Here is a 15,893-nt window from a genome sequence, read left to right as displayed (position 1 = left end):
CAGAACTCCAAAAATGGACTGGACAAAATCACTGACACCCTCAACGTAATATTTGGTAGAACACCTTTTGGAAAAAATAACTGAAGTCAATCACTTCCTGCAACCATCAGTGAGTTTCTTACACCTTGCTGCTGGAATTTTGGACCACTCTTTTTCAAACTGCTTCAGGTCTCTCAGATTTGAAGAGTGCCTTCTCCCAACTGCTATTTTTAGATCTATCCCCAGATGTTCTGTAGGATTTACATCATGTAACATGTTATATATTACATATTATATGTAACAGTTTATTAAGAGCATCTTATAAGTAGCACGTTATCTATAACATATGTTATAAAAAGCGTATTATATGTAACATAAGTTATAGAAAACATGTTATGTGTAATACATGTTAAGTAACAAAGAGCATGACATATGTAACATGTCTTATACAACACATGTGACAAAGAGCACCTTATATGCAATATGTTCTATGTAACCCATGTTATAAATAGCATGTTACATTTTATATTCTATACATTTCACATTTCTGTGATGAGGCGGCGACTTGTCCAGGGTGTAGCCCGCCTTCCACCCGAGTGCAGCCGAGATAGGCTCCAGCAACCCCCGCGACCACAAAAGGGACAAGCGGTAGAAAATGGATGGATGGTATTTCAAGTTTTTTCCCCAACCCATTTTTGATGCTAAACTATTTGCACATTTCTCAATCAATAAACCAAAATATTGAGTGAAGTTATTTCCAACATTCCAAAAAGTCCTCCTTTTCCTATAAGTCCACATTTTCCGGACATCTTTACACCTCATAATTATACGCAAATTGTCTTCTATTCTATTTATTTTGACACGTTTTCAGGTACGATGATTCTTTGTTGTAGTTTCTCTCATAGCCACAAGAGGGAGACATACGTTACACAGGACAGCGCAGTATTGGACTCAATTTAATTAACGGAACACTTTTTTTGTTTGTGAACTATTAGCCTTATTAGGTCCCGAGGAGCAAACATCTGCAAAGGCCCTATTGAAATTACATTGTTTATTAATATTTTGTATTCCCACATTATATTTGTGTATTTGTTTCTTTCTTTATCATGATTGTTGTTTTGTCACACACTTATGAGTGAGGCTTCTCATTTAAATTTAGATTGAATTCCCTCATGGACTTACCATTTACAATGTGAGTGTTTTTTTATATGACAATCCATCCATCTTCCGCTTATCCCAGCTCGGGTCGCGGGGGCAACAGCCTAAGCAGGGAAACCCAGACTTCCCTCTCCCCAGCTACTTCGTCTAGCTCTTCCCGGGGGATCCCGAGGCGTTCCCAGGCCAGCCGGGAGACATAGTCTTCCCAACGTGTCCTGGGTCTTCCCCGTGGCCTCCTACCGGTTGGACGTGCCCTAAACACCTCCCTAGGGAGGCGTTCGGGTGGCATCCTGACCAGATGCCCGAACCACCTCATCTGGCTCCTCTCCATGTGAAGGAGCAGCGGCTTTACTTTGAGTTCCTCCCGGATGGCAGAGCTTCTCACCCTATCTCTAAGGGAGAGACCTGCCACACGGCGGAGGAAACTCATTTGGGCCGCTTGTACCCGTGATCTTATCCTTTCGGTCATGACCCAAAGCTCATGACCATAGGTGAGGATGGGAACGTAGATCGACCGGTAAATTGAGAGTTTTGCCTTCCGGCTCAGCTCCTTCTTCACCACAACGGATCGGTACAACGTCCACATTACTGAAGACGCCGCACCGATCCGCCTGTCGATCTCACGATCCACTCTTCCCTCACTCGTGAACAAGACTCCTAGGTACTTGAACTCCTCCACTTGGGGCAGGGTCTCCTCCCCAACCCGGAGATGGCATTCCACCCTTTTCCGGGCGAGAACCATGGACTCTGACTTGGAGGTGCTGATTCTCTTTCCGGTCGCTTCACACTCAGCTGCAAACCGATCCAGCGAGAGCTGAAGATCCCGATCAGATGAAGCCATCAGGACCACATCATCTGCAAAAAGCAGAGACCTAATCCTGCGGTCACCAAACCGGAACCCCTCAACGCCTTGACTGCGCCTAGAAATTCTGTCCATAAAAGTTATGAACAGAATCGGTGACAAAGGACAGCCTTGGCGGAGTCCAACCTTCACTGGAAATGTGTTCGACTTACTGCCAGCAATGCGGACCAAGCTCTGACACTGATCATACAGGGAGGGGACCGCCACAATATGACAATAACAATATGACAATATGTTTTACAATTACAGCTTCTTAATGTTGTTTAGAACTACGACATACAAATTAAACACAATGTTTTTTAATCTCCTTTAAACCTCCGAACCAGAACAGACTGACGTTTGCGGAAGAAAGTTCTAATTTCTCGTCTATTTTGAGATGATGCTCCAGATACGTAGTTAGTAGTCTAAGGGAGCGCCACTTTGTCTCCTTCTTAATGGGAGCGCCCTCAATGTTAGCATGGGTGTCCAAACTTTTGCCGCATACTGAAAAATGAAAGGGAAGCAAGGCCATTTTGATCATTGTGATCTTTAGATGCTAAAAGAAACACATGTAGGTATCTTTGATTGATTGATTGATTGATTGAAACTTTTATTAGTAGATTGCACAGTACAGTACATATTCTGTACAATTGACCACTAAATAGTAACACCCGAATAAGTTTTTCAACTTGGGGTCCACGTTAATCGATTAATGGTAAGATGCTATGAATTGCATCTCTAATACAAATATTCTCACGGCTGTGTTTGATCCACTATGGATTGAACTTTCACAGTATCATGTTAGACCCGCTTGACATCTATTGCTGTCGTCCCCTAGTGAGGGGGGTTGCCCACATATGTGGTCCTCTCCAAGGTTCTCATAGTCATCATTGTCACCGACGTCTCACTGGGTGTGAGTTTTCCTTGCCCTTATGTGGGCCTACCGAGGATGTCGTTGCGGTTTGTGCAGCCCTTTGAGACACTAGTGATTTAGAGCTATATAAGTAAACTTTGATTGATTGATTGATTAAGTGACAAAGCGTGTTATTATACATTGTGTCTTTTTTCTTTTTTTCCTCAACTTTCCCGATTTTTTTTGTGTAATTGTCATTATCAGAAAGAATACAATAATAATACAAATTAAAGCTGCAAGCAGCGATGGACGGGACCGCTTTGGCTGCTGCCCCGGCAACCCAAGCCCGGATAAGTGTTAGCTAGCCGGCAGCCATCTTAACAAATATTTCACACGAGGGCGAAGCACAACTAATGTTAATATTATTCAAATATTGTGTCTTTGATTGATTGATTGATACTTTTATTAGTAGATTGCACAGTACAGTACATATTCCGTACAATTGACCACTAAATGGTAACACCCGAATAAGTTTTTCAACTTGTTTAAGTCGGGGTCCACGTTAATCAATTCATGGTAACTGGCGCGTTTATGCCATTTATAAGATTACATACTTGGAGCGGTAAGGAAAAAAGAAAAAAAACGTCTAGCTCTCTGTGTGAGCGCATGGCGTCCATCTTAGAAATGTTTTTCAGCGGTTCTTTGAAGGCTAATAAAATCAAAACCGGACCATTCATTGTCTTCACCGTAGTATGAAAAGTGCAGATGGCCTTAAAACGCCACAACAGTCAGGCACCATATGTAAGTACCCAAAATAAAGAATGTTGGACGGTTGTTTTTACGATTATGCAGGCAAACGACAACTTCAAAACATACCGGCTTAGCTACGGCACCTGGCAGCCATCTTGGTATAGACTATCACAGCCCCTCCCCCACGAATATTGGTGCGTGCGCAACAGCAGCAGACGGTAGAGAAAAAAACGGGGAAAAAAACGTCTCCCTCTATGTGTCTGCGCACGGCGGCCATCTTTGAAATGGTTTTCAGCGCAGCGGTTCTTTGAAGGCTGATAAAATCAAAACTGTAGCAGTGATTAAAACTATTTCATCAACTTTTAATCAGAATAGTTCAATCTCTCTTTGATTGATTGATTGATTGATACTTTTATTAGTAGATTGCACAGTTCAGTACATATTCCGTACAATTGACCACTAAATGGTAACACCCCAATAAGTTTTTCAACTTGTTTAAGTCGGGGTCCACGTTAATCAATTTATGGTAATTCTTCTCTTGCTTATTTGAAGCTGAAACGACAAACGGCCTCAGAGGAGATAATGTTTGAAAAAAAGCGAAAACATTTTTAGCCAACTTTTGTAGTGAAGGGGAAATTGAAAACCTCCTGTTGATTTTTAGCTGGGACGTAAGAGTGTATGAAATATAAGTCTAACTGAGAACTACGTAGTCGTTTTTGTTTAATGTTTCTACGACGTTCCTACTGTAAGTTTGAGACAGTTTTGTCAGTGTTTTGAGTTTTTGGTTTTGGTTTTGTGATTAGATCGCAATTTTCGCCAGTCCTGATGTGTGTGTCAAATTTGGTGAATTTTGAAGCATGTTAAAGGGTAACATTATCACCAGACCTATGCAAGCGTCAATATATACCTTGATGTTGCAGAAAAAAGACCATGTATTTTTTTAACCGATTTCCGAACTCTAAATGGGTGAATTTTGGCAAATTAAACGCCTTTCTGTTTATCTGTCTTTTAGCGATGACGTCACCGAGGTAACACACCCGCCATATTCATTTTCACATTACAAACACCGGGTCTCAGCTCTGTTATTTTCCGTTTTTTCAACTATTTTTTGTAACCTTGGAGACATCATGCCTGGTCGGTGTGTTGTCGGAGGGTGTAACAACACTAACAGGGAGGGATTCAAGTTGCACCACTGGCCAGAAATCTGCCGCCAGACCCCCATTGAATGTACCAGAGTGTCTTCACATTTGCCCGGCGATGCTAAGACAGACATGGCACAGAGATGTATGGATAACCTGCAGATGCATTTGCAACGATAGTCAACAAAATCACAAAGGTGAGTTTTGTTGATGTTGTTGACTTATGTGCTAATCAGACACATTTGGTCTCGGCATGACTGCCAGCTAATCAATGCTAACATGCTACACTAATCGATGCTAACATGCTATTTACGCTAGCTGTATGTACATTTGAAACTAGATACCCACATTTAATGCGAAACAAACACTTACCAATCGACGGATTTAAGTTGCTCCAGTGTCACAAGATGCGAAAGTCCTGATCGTTTGGTCCGCACATTTTACCGGCGATGCTAATAAGGCAGCCATGCTATGGGCCACTTCATTAGGTACACCCACGCTATGGCCGAATAGCATCAATAGCTATTCGCTCAATAGCTTCAATTTCTTCTTCAATTTCGTTTTCGCTATCTGCCTCCATACTCCAACCATCTGTTTCAATACATGCGTAATCTGTTGAATCGCTTAAGCCGCTGAAATCCGAGTTTGAATCCGAGCTAATGTCGCTATATCTTGCTGTGGTAACCGCCATGTTTGTTTGTATTGGCAGCACTGTATGACGTCACAGGGAAATAGATAGTGGTTTTGAAGATAGCTAAAATAAGTGAAGTGAAGTGAATTATATTTATATAGCGCTTTTCTCAAGTGACTCAAAGCGCTTTACATAGTGACACCCAATATCTAAGTTACATTTAAACCAGTGTGGGTGGCACTGGGAGCAGGTGGGTAAAGTGTCTTGCCCAAGGACACAACGGCAGTGACTAGGATGGCACAAGCGGGAATCGAACCTGCAACCCTCAAGTTGCTGGCACGGCCACTCTACCAACCGAGCTATGCCGCCCACTTTAAAGCTTTATTTAGGGATATTCCAGGACCGGTAAAATTTTGAAAAAACTTCAAAAAATACAACAAGCCACTGGGAACTGATTTGTATTGTTTTTAACCCTTTTGAAATTGTGATAATGTTCCCCTTTAAGGGGGTCAAATTACAGCTCAAAGAGGCGGCGGTATAATAAAGAATAATAATAAACCTTAGAAATACTATAGGGTCCTCTGTCCCAAAGGGACATCAGTCCCTAATTATACATCTCATTGATATTGAATGTATTTCATTATGACAAGTAAAGGGAGTTGATAGTAAACAACAATGTTGTTGAATGTGTTCATGTCCATCTTCCCTCAGTGGGACGTCAGACCACGGCACCGTCAGGCGTCAGTGGCGTGACAGGAAACCCCGCCGGCATCGTGGAACAAGGTGAACCCTCCTGCGGCGCTCTTCTTCCTCGCTGCCGTGATGTCAAGGTTTCTCTAACGTTTGTTGTCATCTCTCTTGCTGGACTTCCTGGGCCTCCACGCTCGCCAAGGTAAGCGGCCTCATTTAATGTTTTTAGACTAGACTTCCTTTTTATTGTCATTCAGATTTGAACTTTGCAGCACAGACAAGAACGAAATTGTGTTACATGAGCTCATGGAAGTGCAGGATAAAAAAACAATAAGGTGCATATATAGTTAAATAAATATATATGAATTATATATAAATATATATATAAATAGATTACTGTACAGATAAATATATTGCACTTTTTCACATGCGTCCACGTTTATGGATGTATGTTATATTGTCTTTTTTATTCCAGCGAGTTAATCCATTTTGGGGGGAGTTGAGGGGATAATTTAATTATCAATCAATCAATCAATGTTTACTTATATAGCCCTAAATCACTAGTGTCTCAAAGGGCTGCACAAACCACCACGACATCCTCGGTAGGCCCACATAAGGGCAAGGAAAACTCACACCCAGTGGGACATTGGTGACAATAATGACCCAGTGGGACGTCAGTGACAATGATGACTATGAGAACCTTAGAGAGGAGGAAAGCAATGGATGTCGAGCGGATCTAACATGAGCAGCGAGAGTCCCGTTCACAGCGGAGCCAGCAGGAAACCATCCCAAGCGGAGGCGGATCAGCAGCGCAGAGATGTCCCCAGCCGATACACAGGCGAGCAGTACATGGCCACCGGATCGGACCGGACCCCCTCCACACGGGAGAGTGGGACATAGAAGAAAAAGAAAAGAAACGGCAGATCAACTGGTCTAAAAAGGGAGTCTATTTAAAGGCTAGAGTATACAAATGAGTTTTAAGGTGAGACTTAAATGCTTCTACTGAGGTGGCATCGCGAACTGTTACCGGGAGGGTATTCCAGAGTACTGGAGCCCGAACGGAAAATGCTCTATAGCCCGCAGACTTTTTTTGGGCTTTGGGAATCACTAATAAGCCGGAGTCCTTTGAACGCAGATTTCTTGCCGGGACATATGGTACAATACAATCGGCAAGATAAGATGGAGCTAGACCGTGTAGTATTTTATACGTAAGTAGTAAAACCTTAAATTATGATGCGTTCAAGAGTCTTACGGCCTGAGGGAAGAAGCTGTTACAGAACCTGGAGGTTCTGCTTCGGAGGCTGCGGAACCTCTTTGTGGAGTCCAGCAGTGAAAACAGTCCTTGATGGGGGTAGGAGGAGACTTTGCAGATTTTCTGAGCCCTGGTCAGGCAGCGGCTTTTTGCGATCTCCTGGATAGGAGGAAGAGGAGTCCTGATGATCTTTTCCGCCGTCCTCACCACTTTCTGTCTGGAGCAGGGGTCGGGAACCTTTTTGGGTGAGAGAGCCATGAAAGCCAAATATTTTAAAATGTAAATTCTGAGAGCCATATAATATTTAACACTGAATACAACTAAATGCGTGAATTTCAAGACCAACATTTTAGAACAGTATAAGTCCTTTACTATTTTTATTAACATTGTTATTCTAAAGCTTAGAATATATGTGTGTGTTGTGTACATATGTGTGTGTACATATGTATATATGTAAGTGTGTGTGAATTTAAATGTATTTGATATAGACAATATATAGCAGCAACCACTGAATTGAATTATATTATATATATTATTGTATTATATATTGTATATGTATAGGGGTGGGACCTAATAAGTTTACTTCTTCCCACTCCCTTTTGAGCCAATCTTGACATCTACAAAAGATTAGTCACATGTAATGTTTTCAATGTAGGTGTAAAAATAATGTATCTATATATTTCTTTTGTATTTTATGTCATTCTCTTGTTTTGTTTGCATGGCTCAAAATAAACCATTCATTCATTCATTCAAAGCTAACCAATAATAAATATACTTCTTACCATTAATGCGACATCTTGAACAGGTGCGATAGAAAATGGATGGTTGGATTAAAATGCATGAGAATGTTTTAAAATTTCAACGTTATTTTTAACACTGTGATTACCAGCAGAATTATTCTTTACTTTTCCTATTAGGGAATGTCAGCTAAGATTTATTGGAGAGCCAGATACAGTCATCCAAAGAGCCACATCCGGCTCTAGAGCCATAGGTTCCCTACCCCTGGTCTGGAGAGACTTCCAGTCTGAGGCATTGCAGGCTCCAGTCCATGGCCTCCGGTGCGCACCCTGCCGGGGATTAGGAGCAGAGTTGCAAGCACTTTGGTGTGTTTGAGGCCGCTGGGAGAAACGGCCTTCCAGGATTAGCGTCGCACAAAAAGAGCGCGCTTCCGCGGGGTCCACTTTGGCGTTATAAGAGCGCGGTGACGCACCTGCTCCTCTGCTCCTAATCTCGCCAACCTCACAGTGTTTGGGATTATACAGCAAATCACTTTTTTGCTTATCCGACTTTTTATCTGCTGCTTTGGCGCCGATGTGAGCACGCGGGGGGCTTTTTGGGAGAGGGCGGGCTTACTTTGCTTCACTGTCAGCGCAGCTGCTTAAGAGGCGAGAGATGCTCATTCAGCGACAGTTTGCTGGGAGCGTGCACGCCTGCATCATCGGCCCGTTTACACCGGGTGTGAACCAGGTGTAAACCATGTGCACGCTGCCCACTGAGGGTGTGTCCTTCTGCCTCTCTGCAGCAGCCAAGAGCCTCCTCAACAAGAAGGCTGACGTCAAGGTACGTTCTTTTTCCAGCTTCTACCCGTGTGTTTTTGTGTGGAGTTCTAGTCAAGATTGTGTGTGCGCTGTTCCAGGAGAGGTGGTGTGCTTGTATGAGGGTCTATATGAGGTTGTGTGTGTGAGGTTCTATGTGATATTGTGTGTATGCGTGTGAGGTTGTGTGTAAGTGAAGTGAATTATATTTATATAGCACTTTTTTCAAGTGACTCAAAGCACTTTACACAGTGAAACCCAATATCTAAGTGACATTTAAAGCAGTGTGGGTGGCACTGGGAGCAGGTGGGTAAAGTGTCTTGCCCAAGGACACAACGGCAGTGACTAGGATGGTGGAAGCGGGGATCGAACCTGCAACCCTGAAGTTTCTGGCACGGCCACTACACCAACCGAGCTATACCGCCCCAGTGGGTTATATGCCAGGATGTGTGCGTGTGTGTGTGTGTGTGTGTGTGTAAGGTTTCTGTGCTAGGTTGTGTGTGGAAGGTGCTATGTTAGGTTGTGTGTGTAATGTACTATGTTAGGTTGTGTGTGTAAAGTACTATGTTAGGTTGTGCGTGTCAGGTTCTGTGTCAGGTTGTGTGTGTAAAGTACTGTGTCAGGTCGTGTGTGTAAAGTACTATGTTAGGTTGTGTGTGTAAGGTTCTATGTCTGGTTGGGTATGTAAAGAGTTAGGTTGTGCGTGTAAAGTACTATGTTAGGTTGTCTGTGTAAAGTACTGTGTCAGGTCGTGTGTGTAAAGTACTATGTTAGGTTGTGTGTGTAAGGTTCTATGTCTGGTTGGGTATGTAAGGATTCTTCGTCAGGTTGTGTGTGTAACATTCCATGCTCCTTTAGTGTGTTTAAGGTTTTGTGTCCGGTTGTGTGTATAAGGGTCTTTGTTCGATTGTGTGTGTAATGTTGTATGTCAGGTTGAGTGTGTAAGGTACTGTGTGTGTGTGTGTGTGTGTGTGTGTGTGTGTGTGTGTGTGTGTGTGTGTGTGTGTGTGTGTGTGTGTGTGTGTGTGAAGTTCTATGTCAGGTTGTGTATGTAAGGGTCTATGTTCGATTGTGTGTGTAAGGTTGTATGTCAGGTTTTGTGTATAAGGTTCTATGTCAGGTTGATTGTGTAAGGTACTATGTCAGTTTGTGTGTGTGTGTGTGTGTGTGTGTGTGTGTGTGTGAAGTTATATGTCAGGTTGTGTGTAAGGGTCTATGTCATGTCTATATTAGGTTGTGTGTGTAAGGTCTGTGTTAGGTTATGTGTATAAGGTTCTATGTTAGGTTGTGTCTGTAAAGTTTTATGTCTTTTTGTGGGTGTAAGGTTTATGTTAGGCTGTGGGTGTAAGGTCTGTTAGGTTGTGTGTGTAAGGTCTATGTTAGGTTGTGGGTGTAAGGTCTGTTAGGTTGTGTGTGTAAGGTCTATGTTAGGTTGTGTGTGTAAGGTCTGTGTTACGTTATGTGTATAAGGTTCTATGTTAGGTTGTGTCTGTAAAGTTTTATGTCTTTTTGTGGGTGTAAGGTTTATGTTAGGCTGTGGGTGTAAGGTCTGTTAGGTTGTGTGTGTAAGGTCTATGTTAGGTTGTGTGTGTAAGGTCTATGTTAGGTTGTGTGTGTAAGGTCTATGTTAGGTTGTGTGTGTAAGGTCTGTTAGGTTATGTGTATAAGGTTGTATGTTAGGTTGTGTGTGTAAGGTTCTATGTTAGGTTGTGTGTGTAAGGTCTGTGTTAGGTTATGTGTATAAGGTTGTATGTTAGGTTGTGTGTGTAAGGTTCTATGTCTTTTTGTGGGTGTAAGGTCTGTAGATTCCTAAAGTAGCCTTAACTTGACGCTCCTCTACTATCACATTCACTCTGCTTGCTGCGGCAACAACAAAACAAAACTCCAGACGTTCCTCTTCGTTTGTATGTTTTACTTGTCAACTTAATAATTCAAAAACGTAGGATAGGTTGATTGGCAACACTAAATTGGCCCTAGTGTGTGAATGTTAGTGTGAATGTTGTCTGTCTGTCTGTGTTGGCCCTGTGTGGCGACTTGTCCAGGGTGTACCCCGCCTTCCGCCCGATTGTAGCTGAGATAGGCGCCAGCGCCCCCCGCGACCCCAAAAGGGAATAAGCGGTAGAAAATTGATGGATGGAAAACAATCACGATGTGGGAACAAATGAATGACAAAATAAAGAGAGTTTGTTACAGTACGAGTTAGAAAAAGTATGAGTGAGGTCAAAAAACTGTGTGGCTTGATTCCACCGCACCTGACTGCAATCACCCATGACACCTTGCGTCCAAAAACCATCCTACCACACAGATCCTTCCGCCATATATGCAATTAAAACAGTTACGTCATCAAATGATCTTGACAAATGTAATAAATACAAATAAAGTGAGCTTTATATAATTACTCTAAGCATTCAATATATCAATTTTCTTATCATGCAAATAAAGTAAATAGTCCCCTTTTGGCTGAATAAACATAAAGCACCTTCCATAAAATGTAAATGAACTTAAACAGTATTTAGGCTCCTACAAAGTCTCTGTTAGGTTGTGTGTGTGAGTTTTCCTTGCCCTTATGTGGGTTCTACCGAGGATGTCGTAGTCGTAATGGTTTGTACAGTCCTTTGAGACATTTGTGATTTAAGGCTATATAAATAAACATTGATTGATTGAGGTTCTATGACAGGTTGTGTGTGTAAGGGTCTGTGTCAGGTCTATATTAGGTTGTGTGTGTAAGGTCTCTGTTAGGTTATGTGTATAAGGTTCTATGATAGGTTGTGTGTGTAATGTCTGTGTTAGGTTGTGTGTGTAATGTCTGTGTTAGGTTGTGTGTGTAATGTCTGTGTTAGGTTGTGTGTGTAATGTCTGTGTTAGGTTGTGTGTGTAAGGTCTGTGTTAGGTTATGTGTGTAAGGTTCTGTGTTAGGTTGTGTGTGTAAGATGCTGTGTTAGATTATGTGTGTAAGGTTCTGTGTTAGGTTGTGTGTGTAAGATGCTGTGTTAGATTATGTGTGTAAGGTCTGTGCTAGGTTGTGTGTGTAAGGTCTGTGTTAAGTTGTGCGTGTAAGGTTATGTGTTAGGTTGTTTGTGTAAGATTCTGTGTTAGGTTGTGTGTGTAAGGTCTGTGCTAGGTTGTGTGTGTAAGATTTTGTGTTAGGTTATGTGTGTAAGGTTCTCTGTTAGGTTGTGTGTGTAAGGTCTGTGTTAGGTAGTGTGTGTGTAAGGTCTGTGCTAGGTTGTGTGTGTAAGGTCTGTGTTAGGTAGTGTGTGTGTAAGGTCTGTGCTAGGTTGTGTGTGTAAGATTCTGTGTTAGGTTTTGTGTGTAAGGTTTTGTGTTAGGTTGTGTGTGTGTAAGGTCTGTGTTGAGTTGTGTGTGTAAGGTCTGTGTTAGGTTGTGTGTGTAAGATTCTGTCTTAGGTTATGTGTGTAAGTCTCTATGCTGGGTTGTGAGTGTAAGATTTTTGTTTAGTTGTGTGTGTAATGTTCTATGTTTGGTTGTATGTGTGTTAGATTCTATGTTATGTAGTCTGAGTAAGGTTCAATGTTAGGATGTGTGTCTAAGGTTCATTGTTACCTTGTGTGTGTAAAGTTATATGTTAGTTGGTATGTGTAATGTCTATGTTCAGTTGTGTGTAATGCTGTATGTAAGGTTGTGTGTGTAAGATTCTACTTGAGGGTATGTGTGAGGTTGAGGTACCATGTGAGGTTGAGTGAATCTGAGGTTGTGTGTGTGGAGTGTGGTTCTATGTGTTGTGAGTATGTGAGGTAGTCGGGGTGTAAGGTTGTGTGTGTTTGTGGTTCTATATGCGGCTGTCAGATTGCTTGTGTAAGATTCAACGTTAGGTTGTGTTTTAGGTTTCATGTGTGTGTGTGTAAGATTCTACGTTAGGTTGTGTGTGAGGTTTCATGTGTGTGAGTGTGAGTTTCAGTGTGAAGTTGTGTGCGTGTAAGGTTCTATGTTAGGTTGCGTAATGTGTTTTTTGCGATTGTGTGTACGTGGGTCCTATGTAAGGTTGTGACTAAGAATCTACATACATTTGTGTGTTTGAGGTGGTGTGTGTGAGATTGTAGGTGGGATTGTGTGTGTGTGTGTGTGTGTGTGTGTGTGTGTGAAAGGTACTACATTAGCTTGTGTGTGAGTTTATTTGAGGTTGTGTGTGTTTGTGAAGGTCTGTGTAAGGTTCTATGTTGGGTTGTGTTTATATTTGAGGTTGCAAAGTGAGGTTGTGTGTGTGTGTGTGTGTGTGGGGCGGGGGTGTGTGTTGTGTTAGAGATGACACACCATGTTTTGGTTTGTGCATACTTTTTGTGATGTCTAATGTGGACACACACACACATTGATGACACACAAACACACATATTGATGACATCCTTCTGTTTGAGTTTGAAGGTGAATTATTTTTAGTGTAGTTAAAATGGAGACACACTTTGCTCCGCCTCTAGGGGCTTCTTTGGCTCTCTTTCATTAACCTTCATCTTCTTTTCCTCTTTCACTTTCCTCTAGTTTACAGTATAACCCCCCCTCCCCCTCCCCCTCCCCTTCGCCCCCCTCCCAGGCTGCCTCGATGCTAATCTCAGATTATTTGTGGCCAGATGATGAATCTAACATTGCATAATCTCTGCTGGACTTTTGCTGTGTGCTGATGTCACAGCTCTCTCTTTGAAATCGCTCAACATCAATGAATGACATGCTTTTCTCGTTAATTATGAAGTTATTTATTTATTATTTTATGGCCAGATCTGACCCGCTACTCAATTAAATGTGGTCTGCGAAAGCCTGGAAATAATACGCATTGTAAATTACCAACTGATTCTTACAGTTAAAATTACAATTACGATTCTTGCCCCTTTTAATATTAACAACATACATGTACTGCATGCAGTTGCATGTATCTAATAATCTAATAACATATCTAGTAATGCAACACAATATTATATTAAACTTTGTTAGTTAAAATAAAAACGTATATATTTGTCCGACTTATGATTGCAAAGCAAGTTACATATACATTGTGTAGTCAGGGGGTCGGCAACCCGCGGCTCTTTAGTGCCGCCCAAGTGGCTCTCTGGAGCTTTTTCAAAAATTAAATTTACTTTAACATTGATTTAAATTGTCAGGAAAGAAGAGGAAGGAATTTAAAAGGTATATGTGTTTAAAAATCCTAAAATAATTTTTAAGGTTGTATTTTTTCTCTAAAATTGTCTTTCTGAAAGTTATAAGAAGCAAAGTAAAATTTATTTAAACAAGTGGAGACCAAGTCTTTAAAATATTTTCAAATTCTATTTGAGTTTTGTCTCTCTTAGAATTCAAAATGTTGAGCAAAGCCAGACCAGCTTGCTAGTAAATAAATACAATTTAAAAAATAGAGGCAGCTCACTGGTAAGTGCTGCTATTTGAGCTATTTTTAGAACAGGCCAGCGGGCGACTCATCTGGTCCTTACGGGCGACCTGGTGCCCGCGGTCACCGCGTTGGTGACCTCTGATCTACAATGTAAATAGCCATGAAAATAAAAATAAAAACGACTTGAATGAGAAAGTGTGTCCAAACTTTTGGCCATGTACTGTATACATTTGTATATATATATATATATATATATATATATACATTCATTTTCATAACCATAACTACAATGTGGCCCTCAGTAAAAACGAGTTTGACGCATCTTTTCTAAAGGCTTTTGGGGTAGTATCAGAATAAAGTGCATGCAAACACTTAAAAGCATTTTTGGACTTTTTAACTTCAACTTTATAAACACATTCAAACATTAAAGACATGTTATACATTTACTTTTCTAAAAACACACATAATGTTATTATTCAAGCATACCGTTTCTACACGACCTTAAAAACCTTAGCTACTAGCATGTATGTTCTCTTCCTCTACCCACTGAGCTAAACAGGGCTGCAATGACCCCGATCGCCCCCCAGTGTTTGGGAGGCACACAGTGTTGGTCCAACAATGGAACTAAAGATAGTGTATATAAACATAAGTGTACAAAATAGGTAGAACAGCAAATTTAAACATGGTCAATTTGAGATATGTGTTGGTGTACATATAGACTTTAGGCAAGCTTATACTGCTCTTTTGTGTCTCAGCAGAGCAACAGCAGCAGGAACAGCACAGTCAGCAGTCCTAAGGTCAACGCGTCGTCTGCTGCTCTGGTACGAGACTTGTCTTTTTGTGTGTGTGTGCTAGTGGTTTAACGGTACGTGTATTATTGTATTGAACCGTTTCGGTACGGGGGTTTCGGTTTGGTTCAGAGGTGTACCGAACGAGTTTCCAAACGGACATATTAAGTAGCGTACAGCACGTTGTGTAAACAATGCACACCGAGGTAGGGCTGGGCGATATATCGATATACGTGATATAGCGCGGGTTTGTCTCTGTGCGGTATAGAAAATGACTATATCGTAATACTCAAGTATACATTCTCACACAGTTGCTTTTACCTGTGGGCATTACACTACAGCAGGGGTGCCCACACTTTTTCTGCAGGCGAGCTACTTTTCAATTGACCAACTCGAGGGGATCTACCTCATGTATATATATCATTTATATTTATTTATTTATGAAAAAGACATTTTTGTAAACAAGTTAAATGTGTTTAATGATAATACAAGCATGTGTAACACATATAGATGTCTTTCTTTCACAAAGACAAGAATATAAGTTGGTGTATTACCTGATTCTGATGACTTGCATTGATTGGAATCAGACAGTAATGATGATAACGCCCACATTTTCAAATGGAGGAGAAAAAAAGTTGTCCTTTCTGTACAATAACACATGAAAGTGGTTGGTTTTTGGCATCTAATTCATCCAGCTTCCATACACTTTACAAGAAAAACATTGGCGGCAAATTCCGTAGCTTGCTTGATTGACATTCACGGCACCCGAGGGTCTTGTGAGATGACGCTGGCTGCTGCCACTTCATTATTATGAAAAAATGACAGAGAGGAAGGCGAGAAACACTTTTTATTTCAACAGACTTTCGCGCCGTCCCTTCCGTCAAAACTCTAAAGGCCGACTGCACATTTCCTATCTTCACAATAAAAGCCCTGCTTCATGCTGCC

At 41.4% G+C, this 15,893-nt stretch overlaps 1 protein-coding gene across 17 annotated transcripts in view; it reads left to right on the top strand.

The window, feature by feature from the left end:
• Positions 1–15,893, top strand: part of LOC133536010 (calcium/calmodulin-dependent protein kinase type II subunit beta) — a 67,140-nt gene that overhangs the window by 31,289 nt on the left and 19,958 nt on the right. For 11 of the 17 annotated variants that reach the window (XR_009802369.1, XM_061876169.1, XM_061876165.1 and 8 more), the window contains 3 exons: positions 6,063–6,134; positions 8,819–8,853; positions 14,916–14,981. Coding sequence is in view for 16 of the 17 variants with exons in the window: in XM_061876169.1 (XP_061732153.1) it covers positions 6,063–6,134; positions 8,819–8,853; positions 14,916–14,981 (173 nt within the window). In the remaining variant the exon portion in view is untranslated. The remainder of the gene's footprint in view (positions 1–6,062; positions 6,135–8,818; positions 8,854–14,915; positions 14,982–15,893) is intronic. The other 6 variants (XM_061876177.1, XM_061876176.1, XM_061876162.1 and 3 more) reach the window with 2 other exon arrangements.

Source organism: Nerophis ophidion, linkage group LG17 (genome assembly GCF_033978795.1).
Source record: "Nerophis ophidion isolate RoL-2023_Sa linkage group LG17, RoL_Noph_v1.0, whole genome shotgun sequence".
Lineage (NCBI taxonomy): Eukaryota > Metazoa > Chordata > Actinopteri > Syngnathiformes > Syngnathidae > Nerophis > Nerophis ophidion.
Note: the sequence above shows the minus strand (reverse complement) of the source record. Positions and strands in the feature narration are given on the sequence as shown.